Source organism: Melanotaenia boesemani, chromosome 10, assembly GCF_017639745.1.
Source record: "Melanotaenia boesemani isolate fMelBoe1 chromosome 10, fMelBoe1.pri, whole genome shotgun sequence".
NCBI lineage: Eukaryota > Metazoa > Chordata > Actinopteri > Atheriniformes > Melanotaeniidae > Melanotaenia > Melanotaenia boesemani.
Genome location: NC_055691.1, coordinates 499,034 through 518,017, shown reverse-complemented (window position 1 = coordinate 518,017; position 18,984 = coordinate 499,034). Strand labels below are relative to the sequence as shown.

Here is an 18,984-nt window from a genome sequence, read left to right as displayed (position 1 = left end):
AATCATGAGATACATAATCCGATTGGTCGACTAGTCGTTTTAATAGTCAGTGACGAATCGACCATCAGAATAGTCATTAGTTGCAGCCCTAAAGTACAAGATGGCGTTGATAAATTACTAATTTTGTCACAAAAATAAAGATCGGACTGTTTAAGTTGACACAAATGACAAAATGTCAAATCGTCACAATGGGAAATGTGCAAAGTTAGTGACTCTGACATGACTTGGCAGTTTGATTAGTGAAAACTTAATAATAGCTGAGGTGGTTGAAAAGCTCCTCGGTGGCAAGGCCCCAGGGGTGGACGAGGTCCGCCCAGAGTTCCTTAAGGCTCTGGATGCTGTAGGGCTGTCTTGGTTGACACGCCTCTGAAGCATCGTGTGGACATCGGAGACAGTTCCCCTGGACTGGGAGACTGGGGTGGTGGTCCCCTTCTTCAAAAAGGGGGACTGGAGGGTGTGCTCCAACTACTAGGGGATCACACTCCTCAGCCTCCCTGGTAAGGTCTATTCAGGGGTGCTGAGAGGAGGGTCCGTCGGATAGTCGAACTTTGGATTGAGGAGGAGCAGTGTGGTTTTCGTCCCGGTCGTGGAACAGTGGACCAGCTCTATACCCTCTTCAGGGTCTTTGAGGGGACATGGGAGTTCGCTCAACCAGTCTACATGTGTTTTGTGGACTTGGAGAAGGCATTCGACCGTGTCCCTCAGGGACTCCTGTGGGGGGTACTCCGAGAGTATGGAGTGCTGGACCCGCTTGTACGAACTATCCGGTCTCTGTACGATTGGTCAGAGCTTGGTCCACATTGCTGGCAGTGAATCAGAATCGTTTCCAGTGCGGGTTGGACGCCGCCATGGCTGCCCTTTGTCACCGATTCTGTTCATAACTTTTATGGACAGAATTTCTAGGCACAGTCAAGTTGTTGAAGGGATCCGGTTTGGTGGCCTCAGGATTGGGTCTCTGCTCTTTGCGGATGATGTGGTTCTGTTGGCTTCATCGGGCCGTGATCTTCAGCTCTCACTGGAGCGATTCGCAGCCGAGTGTGAAGCGGCTGGGATGAGAATCAGCACCTCCAAATCCGAGACCATGGTCCTCAGCCGGAAAAGGGTGGAGTGCTCTCTCCGGGTCTGCAATAGAGTGCTGCCCCAAGTGGAGGAGTTCACGTATCTCGGGGTCTTGTTCAAGAGTGAAGGAAGGATGGAGCGGGAGATGGACTGGCGGATCGGTGCAGCGTCTGCAGTGATGCGGACTCTGCATCGGTCTGTCGTGGTGAAGAAGGAGCTGAGCCAAAAGGCAAAGCTCTCGATTTACCGCTCGATCTACGTTCCTACCCTCACCTATGGTCATGAGCTGTGGGTAGTGACCGAAAGAACAAGATCGCAAATACAAGCAGCCGAATTGAGTTTTCTCCGCAGGGTGGCAGGGCTCTCCCTTAGAGATAGGCTGAGAAGCTCGGTGATCCGGGAGGGGCTCAGAGTAGAGCCGCTGCTCCTCCACATCGAGAGGAGCCAGATGAGGTGGTAGGGCTGGGTTAAAAAAATCGATTCATTGATTTAAATCGATTTTAATTATATTAAACGAAAATCGATTAATAAACTCAGAGATCGATTTAAAATAAAGTATTTAATTTCTGGTCACATGACCGTACTCCCGCGGTACTTGCCTATGCTCAGCGAAATCTCGCGAGTTTGGGCTTTGAGGACAATAATGGCAGGAGAAGGCAAAACAACACTACTGAAAGCACCCTCAAGTTTGAAGGCAGATGTGTGGCTTTATTTTGGATTTAAACCCAGTGAAAGCAACATAGAGGAGCTGGACAAAACCAAAGCGGTCTGCAAACTCTGCGACATCGAGGTAAAATATTGTGGAAATACCACCAACCTCAGAAACCATTTAACGAGGCATCACCCTACGACGCAGCCGAACGCAAGCGACCAAAAGCAAACCAAGCTAGAAAACGCGTTTGTGTGCAAGTTGTCTTCAAGCTCGTCGCGGGCCCAGAAAATAACTGAAGCGATCGCAGTGTTTATATGTAAAGACTTAAGACCATTTAGCGTGGTTGAAAATGACGGCTTCCAAAGCCTCGTTAAATTACTTGAGCCACGCTACGTGTTGCCAACACGCAAACATTTAAGCGAGGTGGCCATATCTAAGCTCTATGAAGAGGTGAAAAATGGCGTTGCAACTTCGCTGAAGTTGGCGACAAGAGTTGCCCTAACTTGTGACAGCTGGACATCGAGAGCCACAGATTCATATCTGACAATAACATGCCACTATATAGATATGGAGTGGCTACTGTTGTCTCATGTTTTACAAACCAGGAAGATTCAAACGAGTCACACGGCAAAAAATCTGTCAGACCTTCTGTCTGATGCTTTACAGGAGTGGGAACTAACGGACAAAGACCCTGTCATCGTGACAGACAACGCTGCAAACATAGTCCGAGCTGTGGAGTTAACGTCTCTGTTGCACGTCGGGTGTTTTGCTCACACCCTAAACCTGGCTTCACAAGCAGCTCTCAAGATCCCAGCTGTTGCACGCCTGCTCGGGAGAGTAAGGTACATCGTGTCATTCTTTCATCGTAGTGCTATGGCTAACCTCAAACTAAAAGAAAAGCAACGGATGCTAAATCTGCCTGCACATAAGCTGGTTATTGATGTGGTGACTCGGTGGAATAGCGCAATGGATATGTTGGAGCGCTTCCTGGAGCAACAGCCAGCCATCTCAGCAGCTCTTCTATCACCTGAAGTTCGCAGGAAAGAGAGTGATCTTTGCACATTGACTGAGGCAGACATAACAACGGCAGAAGATGTGATGAAGGCTCTTCAGCCCCTGAAAGCAGCCACACTGGTTATGTCTGAGGAGAAGACCCCCACTCTGTCAGTTGTGGCACCCCTGCATGCACAGCTGCTGCTGGAGATGAGTGGTGCAACCCATGACACAGCTGTCATCAAAGACCTTAAGGCTGCTGTATACAACAACTTGAACTCAAGGTAGGCTAATTAAATATACATTATAAAATTTTAGAACGCATGCTGTATGTTAGTATGTTAATGTATGCATGTATGTGTAACGGCTTTTCCTTTTATTTTTTTTTATTTTTTAATACTTTATTGTTGTAAATTTAGTATTGGGTGGTTCAAATTTTTATTTTCTTATCCATTTGTTTTTTTTTTTGTATATATCTGCTCTTGTTGGCATCAACGCACCAAAACAAATTCCTTGTACGGGTGAACCTACTTGGCAATAAAACTGATTCTGATTGTGAAACATATACAATATATCTCAATGATTACACAATATCAACTAATGAGGTTATTCACATAATCATATAATATTTTGAAGGTATTTGACCCTGAAGGACAAGCTGTATGTGGCATCAGCCTTAGATCCTCGCTTCAAGACTCTGCCCTTCTTGTCCAGTGAGGCCCGTGATAACACCTTTTCTCGCCTGGTGACTGAAGCTGCAGGTCCTGAGCAAGTGGACACATCTAACGTGAGTTAAAATGTAGAAAAAAAAAGTTTTTACATTAACAACAACAACGAAAGACTGATGTTAATTTTTTTTTCCCTAAGACATCATTTTCATATTTTAACAGCAAGCTGGTGGTGGTGCAAAGGAGAAATGCATCCCTCCTGGTCCTGTTAAGGATGCCACCCCTCCTTCACCAAAGAGATTAAGGGAATCAGCCTTGGTGACTCTCCTTGGATCTGCCTATGCATCTAAACCTGCAACATCACAGAAGACTCCAGCTGAAGAGGCACAGGAAGAAGTGAACAGATATAGGGAGGTAAAACCGATCCTGCTCTCTGACAACCCACTGACCTGGTGGAAAGCACATGCAGGGGAGTATCCCCTTTTGGCTTGTCTAGCAAGGAGGTATCTCTGTGTACCTGGGACTAGTGTCTCCTCAGAGCGTGTTTTTTCAACAGCTGGGGACATTGTAACAGCACAAAGGAGCTGCCTCACTCCACAACATGTAGACCAGTTACTTTTCTTGCAGAAAAATCTTGCAGTTGTGAACAAATAAGAATGCAATCATAAAGGTCTTCAGTTTCATAACCTATACAGTTTAAGTTAGCTATAGTTGTTATATAATACCATCTCAGAGACTGAAAAAAACTTATGTTCTTTGTTTTGCACAATTTTAAATCAAGTTTGGAGCCTTTACAATTCTGATCTGTTTGGGTCCATTCTCAAGTTATTTGAGACAGATATGACTGTCGGTCTTTGTAAATTTACTAGACAGCAGAAAAACTGTGTAAAATGAAAAGGTTGTGCATGTTCTTCCTACGGCATAAGTGATGTTCACTTGTTGTTTTTAGACACTATGTTCACTAGCTATCTAGACATGATTCAGTTTAAGTTCTCACTTTATTTTTCACACATCTTTTTGCTGTTCTTTTAAAAAGAACCTGTCCAGGAATAAGGATGTTTTTTTCAGAAATGCTAATATGTTTACAATAAGTAACATGCACAGCCAATGCACATGTAATACAATTGCAGTTAAGGTGTACAGTTTGCTCACCTAATTTAATTTGGTCATTGTTGTTGACTAAAAAGTTTGTGTAAGGGTAAACCCAATTTGTGGCTATACCCAGTCCTGTTACAGTAACACTCTGTTGTGTTAAACATTTAATGTATTCTTTTCACAAATAAATGGTAGTCATGTGACATGTTGCTGTTTTTAGACATTTTTTCAGTGTAAATTAAACTTTAAAATGTATATTCATAATTGAAAGGTTGCCTCAGTGTTTTATAAAAATAGTTATCTGAGAACATGTGTAATATTCAAGAAAAATCTGTGTTACAAAAATAACTGTAAAAGAATCAATATTGAATCGAATCGGATTTAATCGAAATCGAATCGATTCTGGCTCTTGAAAAATCGAATCGAATCGTTTCTGGAAATTTGTGGCGATACCCAGCCCTATGAGGTGGCTCGGGCATCTGGTTAGGATGCCTCCCTGGTGAGGTGTTCCAGAAAGAGGCCCCGGGGCAGATCCAGGACACGCTGGACGGACTACGACGATGGACGATTTTTACATTTTTCTTTGCAAGGAACGGTGTTCTTAAGTTTATCTCCATCAATGTATTTATTTTTGTTTTCTTCCATGTTCAGTTGTTGCTGTTTCACTCTGCTGTCTACAAGTATGGCGGCGGCGTCCTACAATGCAATGTGGGATGACGTAGTGTCCCGAGCTATATATGGAATAGCAGAGGTGATTCAGTGACGTTATAATAGTAAAGATCACAAAAATGTGTTATATAACACATCTATCAACATTAGATGAGCTGAGCAGAGGTACTATGTGCATTTCTAATAAAGAACATTTAAATGTTCACAACTTCGAAATGCAAGAAATAGGTGCATGTAGCACACACATTAATAAATACACTAAAGAATACACTAATTAATACACTAATGAATACACTGATAAATACACTAAATGCACTAATACACTAAAAAAAATACACTAATAAATACACTAAATGCACTATTACACTAATAAATACACTCATAAATACACTAAATGCACTAATACACTAATAAATACACTCATAAATACACTGATAAATACACTAAATGCACTAATACACTAATAAATACACTAATAAATACACTAAATGCACTAATACACTAAAAAAAAACACTAATAAATACACTAAATGCACTATTACACTAATAAATACACTCATGAATACACTAAATGCACTAATACACTAATAAATACACTAATAAAAACACTAAATGCACTAATACACTAATAAATACACTAATAAATACACTAGATGCACTAATACACTAATAAATACACTAATTAATACACTAAATGCACTAATACACTAATAAAAACACTAATAAATACACTGATAAATACACTAAATACACCATAAATACACTAATAAACAAACTGATAAATACACTAATAAATACACTGATAAATACACTAATAAATAAACTAAATGCACTAATAAAAAGACTAATAAATACACTGATAAATGCACTAATACACTGATAAATACACTAATAAATACACTGTTAAATACACTAATAAATACACTAATAAATACACTGATAAACACAGTAAGAAATACACAAATACACTAATAAATACACTAATAAACACACTGATAAATACACTAATAAATACACTGATAAATACACTAATAAATATACTGATAAATACACTAATAAATACACTAAATGCACTAATACACTAATAAATAGACTAATAAATACACTGATAAATACACTAAATACACTGATAAATACACTAAAACACTGATAAATACACTAATAAATATACTGATAAATACACTAAATGCACTAATAAATACAGTAATAAATACACTAAATGTACTAATACACTAATAAAAAGACTAATAAATAGACTAATAAATACACTGATAAATACACTAATAAATATACTAATAAATACACTAATACACTGAAAAATACACTAAATGCACTAATACACTAATGAATACACTGATAAATACACTGATAAATACACTAAATACACTGATAAATACACTAATAAATATACTGATAAATACACTAAATGCACTAATAAATACAGTAATAAATACACTAAACGCACTAATAAATGCACTAATAAATACACTAATGAATATACTAATAAATACACTAATACACTGATAAACACACTGATAAATACACTAATAAATACACTAAATGCACTAATAAATACAGTAATAAATACACTAATACACTAATGAATATACTGATAAAGACACTAATACACTGATAAATGCACTAAATGCACTAATACAGTAATAAATACACTAAATGCACTAATAAATACACTAATAAATACATTAAATGCACTAATAAATACACTGATAAATAGACTAATAAATACACTAATAAATACGCTGATAAATACATTAAATACACTAATTAATATACTGATAAATATACTAATAAATATACTGATAAATACACTAATAAATACATTAAATACACTGATAAATACACTAATAAATACATTAAATACACTGATAAATACACTAATTAATATACTGATAAATCTACTAATAAATATACTGATAAATACACTAATAAATACATTAAATACACTGATAAATACACTAATAAATACACTACATACACTAATAAATACACTAATAAATACAATGATAAACACACTAATATACTGATAAATACACTAATAAATACACTAATAAATACAATGATAAATACACTAATATACTGATAAATACACTAATAAATATACTGATGAATACATTAAATGCACTAATAAATACAGCAATAAATACAGTAATAAATACACTGATAAATACACTAATAAATACACTAAATGCACTAATACACTAATAAATAGATTAGTAAATACACTGATAAATACACTAATTAATATACTGATAAATCTACTAATAAATATACTGATAAATACACTAATAAATACATTAAATACACTGATAAATACACTAATTAATATACTGATAAATCTACTAATAAATATACTGATAAATACACTAATAAATACATTAAATACACTGATAAATACACTAATAAATACACTACATACACTAATAAATACACTAATAAATACAATGATAAACACACTAATATACTGATAAATACACTAATAAATACACTAATAAATACAATGATAAATACACTAATATACTGATAAATACACTAATAAATATACTGATGAATACATTAAATGCACTAATAAATACAGTAATAAATACAGTAATAAATACACTGATAAATACACTAATAAATACACTAAATGCACTAATACACTAATAAATAGATTAGTAAATACACTGATAAATACACTAAATACACTGATAAATACACTAATACACTGATAAATACACTAATAAATATACTGATAAATACACTAAATGCACTAATAAATACAGTAATACATACACTAATAAATATACTAAAAAATATACTAATACACTGATAAATACACTAAATGCACTAATAAATAGTGATAAATACACAAAATGCACTAATAAATACACTAATAAATACACTGATAAATACACTAAATACACTGATAAATACACTAAATGCACTAATAAATACAGTAATAAATACACAAAATGGACTAATAAATACACTAATAAATATATTAAATACACTAATAAATACACTAATAAATACACTAATAAATACACTGATAAATACATTAAATACACTAATTAATATACTGATAAATATACTAATAAATACACTGATAAATACACTAATAAATACATTAAATACACTGATAAATACACTAATAAATACATTAAATACACTGATAAATACACTAATAAATACACTATATACACTAATAAATACACTAATAAGTACAATGATAAATACACTAATAAATATACTGATAAATACACTAATAAATATACTGATGAATACATTAAATGCACTAATAAATACACTAATAAATATATTAAATACACTAATAAATACACTGACAAATACACTAATAAATACACTAATAAATACACTGATAAATACACTAATAAATACACTGATAAATACACTAATAAATACACTGATAAATACACAAATAAATACACTAATAAATATACTGATAAATACACTAATAAATACACTGATAAATACACTAATAAATACACTAATAAATATACTAATAAATACACTAATAAATACACTAATAAATATACTGATAAATACACTAATAAATACACTAATAAACATACTGATAAATACACTAATAAATACACTAATAAATATACTAATAAATACACTAATAAATACACTAATAAACATACTGATAAATACACTAATAAATACACTAATAAATACACTGATAAATACACTAATAAATACACTAATAAATATACTGATAAATACACTAATAAATACACTGATAAATACACTAATAAATACACTGATAAATACACTAATAAATACACTAATAAATACACTGATAAATACACTAAATACACTGATAAATACACTGATAAATACACTTATAAATACACTAATAAATACACTAATAAATACACTAATAAACATACTGATAAATACACTAATAAATACACTAATAAATATACTGATAAATACACTAATAAATACACTAATAAATACACTGATAAATACACTAATAAATACACTGATAAATACACTAATAAATACACTAATAAATATACTAATAAATACACTAATAAATACACTAATAAATACACTGATAAATACACTAAATACACTGATAAATACACTGATAAATACACTAATAAATACACTGATAAATACACTAATAAATACACTGATAAATACACTAATAAATACACTAATAAATACACTGATAAATACACTAATAAATACACTGATAAATACACTGATAAATACACTAATAAATATACTGATAAATACACTAATAAATACACTAATAAATACACTGATAAATACACTGATAAATACACTAATAAATACACTGATAAATACACTAATAAATATACTGATAAATACACTAATAAATACACTAATAAATACACTAATAAACATACTGATAAATACACTAATAAATACACTAATAAATACACTGATAAATACACTAATAAATACACTAATAAATACACTGATAAATACACTAATAAATACAATGATAAATACACTAATAAATATACTGATAAATACACTGATAAATACACTAATAAATATACTGATAAATACACTAATAAATACACTGATAAATACACTAATAAATACACTAATAAATATACTAATAAATACACTAATAAATACACTAATAAATACACTAATAAATATACTGATAAATACACTAATAAATACACTAATAAACATACTGATAAATACACTAATAAATACACTAATAAATATACTAATAAATACACTAATAAATACACTAATAAACATACTGATAAATACACTAATAAATACACTAATAAATACACTGATAAATACACTAATAAATACACTAATAAATATACTGATAAATACACTAATAAATACACTGATAAATACACTAATAAATACACTGATAAATACACTAATAAATACACTAATAAATACACTGATAAATACACTAAATACACTGATAAATACACTGATAAATACACTTATAAATACACTAATAAATACACTAATAAATACACTAATAAACATACTGATAAATACACTAATAAATACACTAATAAATATACTGATAAATACACTAATAAATACACTAATAAATACACTGATAAATACACTAATAAATACACTGATAAATACACTAATAAATACACTAATAAATATACTAATAAATACACTAATAAATACACTAATAAATACACTGATAAATACACTAAATACACTGATAAATACACTGATAAATACACTAATAAATACACTGATAAATACACTAATAAATACACTGATAAATACACTAATAAATACACTAATAAATACACTGATAAATACACTAATAAATACACTGATAAATACACTGATAAATACACTAATAAATATACTGATAAATACACTAATAAATACACTAATAAATACACTGATAAATACACTGATAAATACACTAATAAATACACTGATAAATACACTAATAAATATACTGATAAATACACTAATAAATACACTAATAAATACACTAATAAACATACTGATAAATACACTAATAAATACACTAATAAATACACTGATAAATACACTAATAAATACACTAATAAATACACTGATAAATACACTAATAAATACAATGATAAATACACTAATAAATACACTGATAAATACACTAAATACACTGATAAATACACTGATAAATACACTGATAAATACACTAATAAATACACTGATAAATACACTAATAAATACACTGATAAATACACTGATAAATACACTAATAAATACACTGATAAATACACTAATAAATACACTAATAAATACACTGATAAATACACTAATAAATACACTGATAAATACACTAATAAATATACTGATAAATACACTAATAAATACACTAATAAATACACTAATAAACATACTGATAAATACACTAATAAATACACTAATAAATACACTGATAAATACACTAATAAATACACTAATAAATACACTGATAAATACACTAATAAATACAATGATAAATACACTAATAAATACACTAATAAATACACTAATAAATACACTAATAAATACACTGATAAATACACTAATAAATACACTAATAAACATACTGATAAATACACTAATAAATACACTAATAAACATACTGATAAATACACTAATAAATACACTAATAAATACACTGATAAATACACTAATAAATACACTAATAAACATACTGATAAATACACTAATAAATACACTAATAAATACACTGATAAATACACTAATAAATACACTAATAAATACACTAATAAATACACTAATAAATACACTAATAAACATACTGATAAATACACTAATAAATACACTAATAAATACACTAATAAATACACTGATAAATACACTGATAAATACACTGATAAATACACTGATAAATACACTGATTGAAGTTTTTTGGGTGCGGCTTCTCTGGACGTTACTGTACGAACCAGAAGCTTACATCGTGCTTCCTGTGGGTCATAAGGACATTTATCCAGAACACACACACCTAACGCAGATGGATGAAGCGAGCAGCAGACTGCCCTCCATCAACAACACACACTGCAGCTCCCACGTCCGGTTACACAAGGCGTCCAGTTTGATAACAGCAGCGGAGAACAAACACATTTTTACTGCTTCTTCCAGCTGAGCGCGCGGACTAAATGCACCTGCAAACATTTCAAACCTGCCGCAGGTAAACAAACAGGAAAACTTACGGTACATTTCCTGCCCAGGTAACCGAACAAGCACTCATTCTCCTGCGGGGTCAAGAGCAAGGATCCGGCGTTGGGAGCCCTGCGGGGCGGAGGATGGCTGTTCATGGTTCCGAAGTCTTCTAGTTACCCGGATACGATGCAGTTATCCCAAGACTGGGCGCAGCTTCACTACTAACTACAGAACATCCATGCGGGCTCCGGTTGCTGTGGCCTGCAACCGGATCATCTCCGCTCGGTCCGACTCCAGGCAGGAGAGCGGAAGAGGAGGATGCGGGCTGTTTTCCACGCGTGCTCCAGCTAAATAGGACACTTTTTATTTTCCATTTGGTGAAAACGAAAGATAAAATGTCTCTAGGTGGACAGACGCTTAACTTTGATTCGGAAACTCCAGCAGCTGCAGAGGCTGTGGGCGCATCCAACATGGCAGGACGGAGCAGACCACTTCCAATGGAGAGCAGGGGAGCTTTGGCTGGAAGAAATTATGTCAGCATCCCTTCTAATATGGATACAACTTTGAGAATGGCTATTACAAACGAATAAATGTATAACTTAAGATGCATTTCAATAAAAAACATTCGTTAAATGCGGGAATATTTTGAGCCACAGCGATAATTAAATATGATTGCTCAAACTTAATGGTACGGTCCGATATGGCAGCAGGAATGCAGCTTTGCAGAGGGACCAGGAGGGGAAGGTGGGGGTGTTTACGGTGGAGTGGGACTTTGCGTTGGGAGGAGCTAGTTTGTGGACGTGAAACGACGTGGATTAATACTGAGCTCAGAATGTGGAGTAAATGAATGGGTAAAATTATTGCGTTTAAGCACAACTTTAAATAAAGAATTGCATTTCTAATTCAAAATGGAAATATTCTGAAGTCTAAGAAGAGTTCAAGTGTTTATTAGAAAAAACAAGACATTATTTTTCTCAAACAACATGGCTGTGAAACATCCTACCAGAAATGTTTTTAAGCTCCCATTTTTTACAGGTGCGGTGTGTAACAAAACGAGTGACAGGAAAATTAAATACTGTGTTTCTAGCAGCCATCAAATAATAACAAGGCATTATCTTCTAATGAATGATTATCTTTGTTTTCATTTTAAAACAAACTTTTACAACATTGTAATTTCCCTGTGGGATTAATAAAGGGAGGTGTGCAGTCCGCCTGATACAACACATGCACAATAACCCATACAAACAGTTGCAATAACTTATACGTGCAATAGTGAACTGGGAATCTACCACCTCTACTGTGTGCAATGCTTGTTTATATTGTTTTATTTAACTTATCTTATTGTTATTTATTGCATTCTATTTGTGCTTTTCTTGCACCTTGTTGCCTCTATTTTGCTTTGTACTTGTATATATTGTGTCTTGTGCTTGTCCTGCTTTACTGTTGGTGTTGTATTGCTGCTGGTACCCAAATTTCCCTGAGGACTCTCCAAAGGGATTAATAAAGTATTTCTATTCTATTCTAATTTAATATTTCTATTGGTATCTGATTGGTTTAGTGAAATAACTTTTTATTCTCTTAGAATGAGTCATGCACATCTACTTTACATGGATCCATGTACATGGCAGCTGTCATGTTTGTGTCACTGTTTTTACTTTGGTCTTGGAATGGACAAACAACATGTTTGAAGTGAGAACCTCTGAGTTTTAAACTGCGGTTCTGACTTTCCTTTTCCCATTTCCACCAAGAGGTCCTGGTCAATACCGGATGGGACAGTGTTTTCCATTTCCACTTGTTTCTGTGTTGCATTCTTCTTCGAGGAAGGTGTAGCGCCACTATGACATCACACTATTATGTAGATAATAGTAGGATGTCATAGCTATCTGGTCGGCATGCCGCCTACCAGGTAAGGCAAATGCAACAGAGATCAGGATTTACCAAACCAAAGTGCCCTGTACCGATCGGAACCTGTTGGAAACCGGCTTTTGAGATCACCATTTGTGATAAGTAATGCCTTACAATGCACACAGAAGAGGACTGTACACATGTACAGAATTATGAAGTACTTGAAGACCAGTGGTTCCCAGCCTATTTTTCTTGGGGACCCCTTTCATGCATATACTAAAAAGCCATGGACCGCTCCACCCTGTTCTGAAACCATGCTCAGCTTTCTGCTTTCTAAAGTGAGATTTTTACCATATAGAATGTAGTCCTGTCCTTCGATAAAGCCAAAGTTAAATAAAGTTAATTCAATTAGCATAGAGCCTTACTTTTTTCTTAAAATAGGGACAATGTGTGGACATTAATCATAATGGCTCTTTATGTTCAAAGCCTCAGGGACCCCCTGTGCTTGTTGGGGGACCCCTTTGGGGGGTCCCAGACTCTAGGTTGGGAACCACTGCTTTAGACCATCCATTCACAACTTTGCTTGGCATTTGAATTCGCTTCTATGCCCAATCTGTACCACTAGATGTCAGTAATTCAATCATGCTGTGCCTTTAAGATTTAATAAAATAAGACGCAGTTCACTCTGACTGCTCAGCCTTTGTTTGGAGTACGCTAAGCTAGCATACTCCAAAGGCTAGAGTCCCTCACACAATGATGACTGAGGTTCAGCCATTCTGCAAAAAGCTGCCTTCACATAATATGAAGCAAATTCAGAAGAACTTCCATGTTAAATTGTGATTATATTCCACGTACTGTAGTCCATAATATCATCAAATGATTTAAATAACTAGAAAACATCTTTATATACAAAAGACATGACTGAAAATCTATGTTGGCTGCCTATGATCTTCAGGCCTGTCATGGAAATCATGGCACTGACTCAGGAACATTTCCCAAAATTACTGTCTGTAAACAGCTGAACATGAAATCCAGAAATGCAGGTTAAACCTCTATCTTGCAAATCAGAAGCCATATGTAAAACCAAGAGGCCTTTTTTCCCTCTCTTTTAAAATAATGGGTGCAAAATCTCCCAGTTTAAAGAGGAGAGAGTCAATTGCACTTCTAAAAATGTACCAACCAAACTGAAAGGTACGTTCAGGTTTTAGAGCAAGATAAATTCTTTTCCAACCAGTGTCTTTCTTTAATGTTAATTGGAGAATTAATAATTTTGTGAAGGCCTTGGATGAATCACGATTAATTAATGGTTTTCATGTCCATGTCTACAGACAGCTGGAACAAAGTCAAACAGTACAGTTACATGTACACTATTACAGACGATGGCAAGTTGCAGAGCTGTATTGTTAACCCTCTATGTGCTAAAGCAACAAAGTTGCAAAATTGCTGCATCCAACCAAGATAACATACCTGAAGCAACACATGAAGAAGATAAAAACTCTGAGGCTTTACCTAACCGAGGTTGGGGAGGCAGAATTTCAAAATGTAGGAGAGTTTCTGGACATGGTAGAGGGAGCATGGGTGGAGAACTGTCTTGACATAAGATAGTACTCTGCTAGAGGATGGACACACAGTAACATTGGTATCTCCGTCCACCTACAGCAGGCTCAAAGTTCATCACCAGTATTAACACTAACACTAATCTGTAGACCAGCTGCTTCTTTATATGCAGTGACACAGAAACCTATTGTCAAGGACGGACTGGATTGGGAGTAACAGGACTTTTCCCGGTGGGCTGGTGGGTCAGTAGGCCGGTGAGGCTGGAAAAAAAAAAAAACAACTTTTAATGCAGTTGGGCTGGCCTTTAGTGTGTTAACTAATCAACACTGGCCTACATGGTGTGTGTCAGACTTCTTTAACCTCGGTCATGGGGCTCTTGGCCAATCACAGCTGAAGGCCTGGCTTCTCTTATTCCTCTTATTCATCTTCGTCTTAATCAATTACCCGTGCAAAAATGGAGAAGAAACGTAAGGGAAGAGCGCAAAAGTTAAAACGAAAGAAAGAAAAAAGATGGCACTACAAGCAGATGTGGCCAAGTGTCAGACACTGGAAAATAGATTTTCTGCAACTCCACCATCCTCATCCTCAGCTGCACCTGCAGCTCTCGCATCGACGTCTGCTGGACAACATGACCTGCAGGAAGACTCACGTCGTATAAAATCTATCTCCTCCTTGAGATTTCAGCGTACTGCCATCAAAAAGGCTCAGGTTGTTCAGAAGCCATGTGTGATTAAAAGTTTTAAAAAACTTTCTCAAAGGAGAAAGGGCGTAGAGGGGGCGGGGCCTCAAAGTTTGATGTCTCGCCATGAAAAACGAAAGTGATATAACTTCCACATTAAACAACATATCTGAACCAAAATGGCCATGTATGATGCCAGTCCCATCCTGAACACATCTACATGTCAATATTTGGGTTATGAATTGGCCACGCCCCCTGGAGACAGGAAGTCATGTTTTTACTCGGACACCCATTTCTCTGACGTTTTGGACACAATCAGGTCCAAACTGGGTCAGACAGCAGAAAACAAGTTGGTGATGATATCCAGTGAAAACTGTTGCTCTACGCTGCAGGGCGAGACTGTGGCGCCATGGCGAACTTCGATAAGACGCCATGACATCATAAATCACTATAAATTCTTCAATTTTGATCCAGTCCCCATCAAACTTACAGGGATTAACCAGAGTCTGACCCTGAATAGACCGTTTTTCAGACACCAGGGTCCTTCTCCTCAGGAATGGACTTGACACACTTAAAAGTGCTTCACAACAGATCAAACCCTTTCATGATACCACAATATAAAACGGAGGTTTCTTCGCCAAACGTAACCATGGCGAATAGTGGTCCGACACCATGGAAAAGGAAGTACATGTAACTGACCCATTGGACTGTTGATCTCCACCAAACTTGGCAGGGAGGAGCGGGGTCAGGCCAGGAACTGAGTTAAATTGACATATGCTGGAAAAGTTGCAATATGGCTCTATAGCGCCCACTACAGTTATTTAATCAATCACCCCACCCACTACGTTGACCGACATGGATGAAATTCGGCATATTGATGTAACATGGCAGGACGTACAAAAAAGCCTCTTGGACCTATATGATATCAAATATATGTATATGTTATCAAAAACTTTCTTAAAGGAGGCGGCGCCTCATCAAGTTTTGATATTTCCTCATCAAGCACATAATCCATTATTTGTGACATACAACACTGAATCTGCACCAAACTGCACAAGTTTCGCTTCAGTTCCATGCCGACCACATCTACACCTCCAGATGTTGTCATCTGGACATTGTTCACCGCTGCATGGTGAGACAATGGCACCATGGCAAACTTGAATAAGACGCCATGACATCATAAATAAATATAAATCCCTCAATTTTCATCCAATCACCTATGGAAGTGATTCTGTACCTTATTTCAATTTAAAATGGATTAACAAAAATGCTTTTTCATTTTCAGAATATAGCTGCATTTCTTGACTCATAAATAAAATAAATAATAAATAATACAAACTGCATTTTCATGGTGTTGTTTGGCTGGAGGGGCTCCCCACCTGGAATTCTGATTGAAAAAGTTGAATAGGAGGTAGTCCAACCTACATCCCCAGAGCCCAAACAACACCACAAGAGACAAAGCTCTATATTAAGGAAAAAAGTACAATTTTTATTGTCCCATAAAAATATGCATAAAAAAATAAAACAATTAAAAATTGTCCTGTAAGAAATAAAACAAAATAAGATCTGGCACTGTCCAGGCTGCTTCGCCCCCTCATGTAAATTATCCATGGCCTCAGCAGCACGGCCCTGGCGCCTTCCACTCTGGGGACTGTAGTGGAGACAACATGGCCTCAGTTATCCTGTTCAAAATCCATAACCCAACAGTGTCACAAAAAGGGTAGGACAATACTACAGCAAATTATTCAAAAATACACAAAAACAACCCTTGCAAGTCACTGCAAAACAACAAAAAAAAACACTCCTTTTATCAGTCCTTTTAAAAGAAAAAGAACAGGTACCTGCACCGACGGGTTGCATGTAATCCAGATTCTCCACGAAGGTAAGCAGTAAAGTGGCACTTAACTTAGTAAGGGGGAGGCCTGTCCACCCCTCTCTTCGCCGCCGGAGCTTGCCAGTGTAGACCCAATCTTGTCCACTGCCTGTAGGTTAGTGTCAACAGCAATCGCCACGCTTTGACGGCCAAACTTCACAGCACCACTCCACTTCGCCACTTCCTGCTTTGGAGAGCAAGTGTGGTTTGCCTCTGGTCGCCTCAGACGTGTTTCCCCCTCTCATGGGCGATGTATGCGCTTTGCTGCCCGTCCTCCTCTTGCTTCTCCTCACTTTTTCCCAGCCGTGTCCGTCCCTTCCTTCTTTCCTATTTCCGCACGTTGATCTGAAAACAAGGGGGACAAAAGCAACCTCCCAGCCCACTCCCTGATCAGTCCTACCTTCATACCTGGTACTGGGGAGTGTTCAGGGGTGGCTTGTTGAACACCAAGCCAGACTCCAGGTGGCATTTGATGGAGCCCTTGAGTGGTTGTTGGCAGCCGCAGAACGTCGTAAGCAACACCTCGATCAGCGGGTCCGAGACAACACTCTGCAGGTGGGCCAAGTGGTTTTCTTGCATGATCATACTGTTCAGGGCCATCATAAGATCCAGGACATCTGGAGCCCTGTACTGTACCAGGTACTGAGGGTGGACCAGTTTATTCAACTGCCCCATTGGATGATTTGCAGAAGGTGAGGAATGCGCATCAGGGAATGCTCATGGCCCAAGTTGAGCCACAGACTGCTCATCAGTCTTCCCCACCTGTTTTGGCTTCACAGGCGGACTCAAGTGGGAGCAATCTGGTGTTTCTGGTTCCAGACACACCGATTCCTCCTGCTCAGGTAGGGCCAGGCACCGTACCCTAACCGCAGCCCATCAGGGTACCCTTACAGGATATCAGTTTTGTTCCTGAAACACCTGTAGCTCAAGATTTTTTGTCAGGATTGTGCTTTACTGCTATGTTGTTATATATTGTGCTTGTACGTTGTAATTCAGAGATCCTACTGGGCATGGTGGTGTTGTTAATTGGAGATTCTCCTCACCTGGCAGTAATGGGAGATGCCACGCACCTGCTGCTGTCTGGCCTTACCAGCCTACTTAAGAGCCAGTTTGCAGTCTACTAGTTGCCAGATCGTTGCTTTACCCTAGTGGTACAACTCCAGCCATTAAGAGATTTATTGAGTTTTGTATACAGTCTCATTCGTAACTGTTTTGTCTTGTTTACCTACCC

General features: G+C 35.9%; 1 protein-coding gene across 1 annotated transcript in view; it reads right to left on the bottom strand.

Moving 5' to 3' along the window:
• LOC121647282 (neural Wiskott-Aldrich syndrome protein-like) overlaps window positions 1-12,268 on the bottom strand; it is a 66,929-nt gene extending 54,661 nt beyond the window's left edge. Inside the window, exon 1 of the mRNA XM_041996578.1 lies at window positions 11,850-12,268. Coding sequence (XP_041852512.1) covers window positions 11,850-11,954 — 105 coding nt within the window. The 5' untranslated portion in view covers window positions 11,955-12,268. The remainder of the gene's footprint in view (window positions 1-11,849) is intronic.
• Between the last annotated feature and the right edge of the window lie 6,716 nt (window positions 12,269-18,984).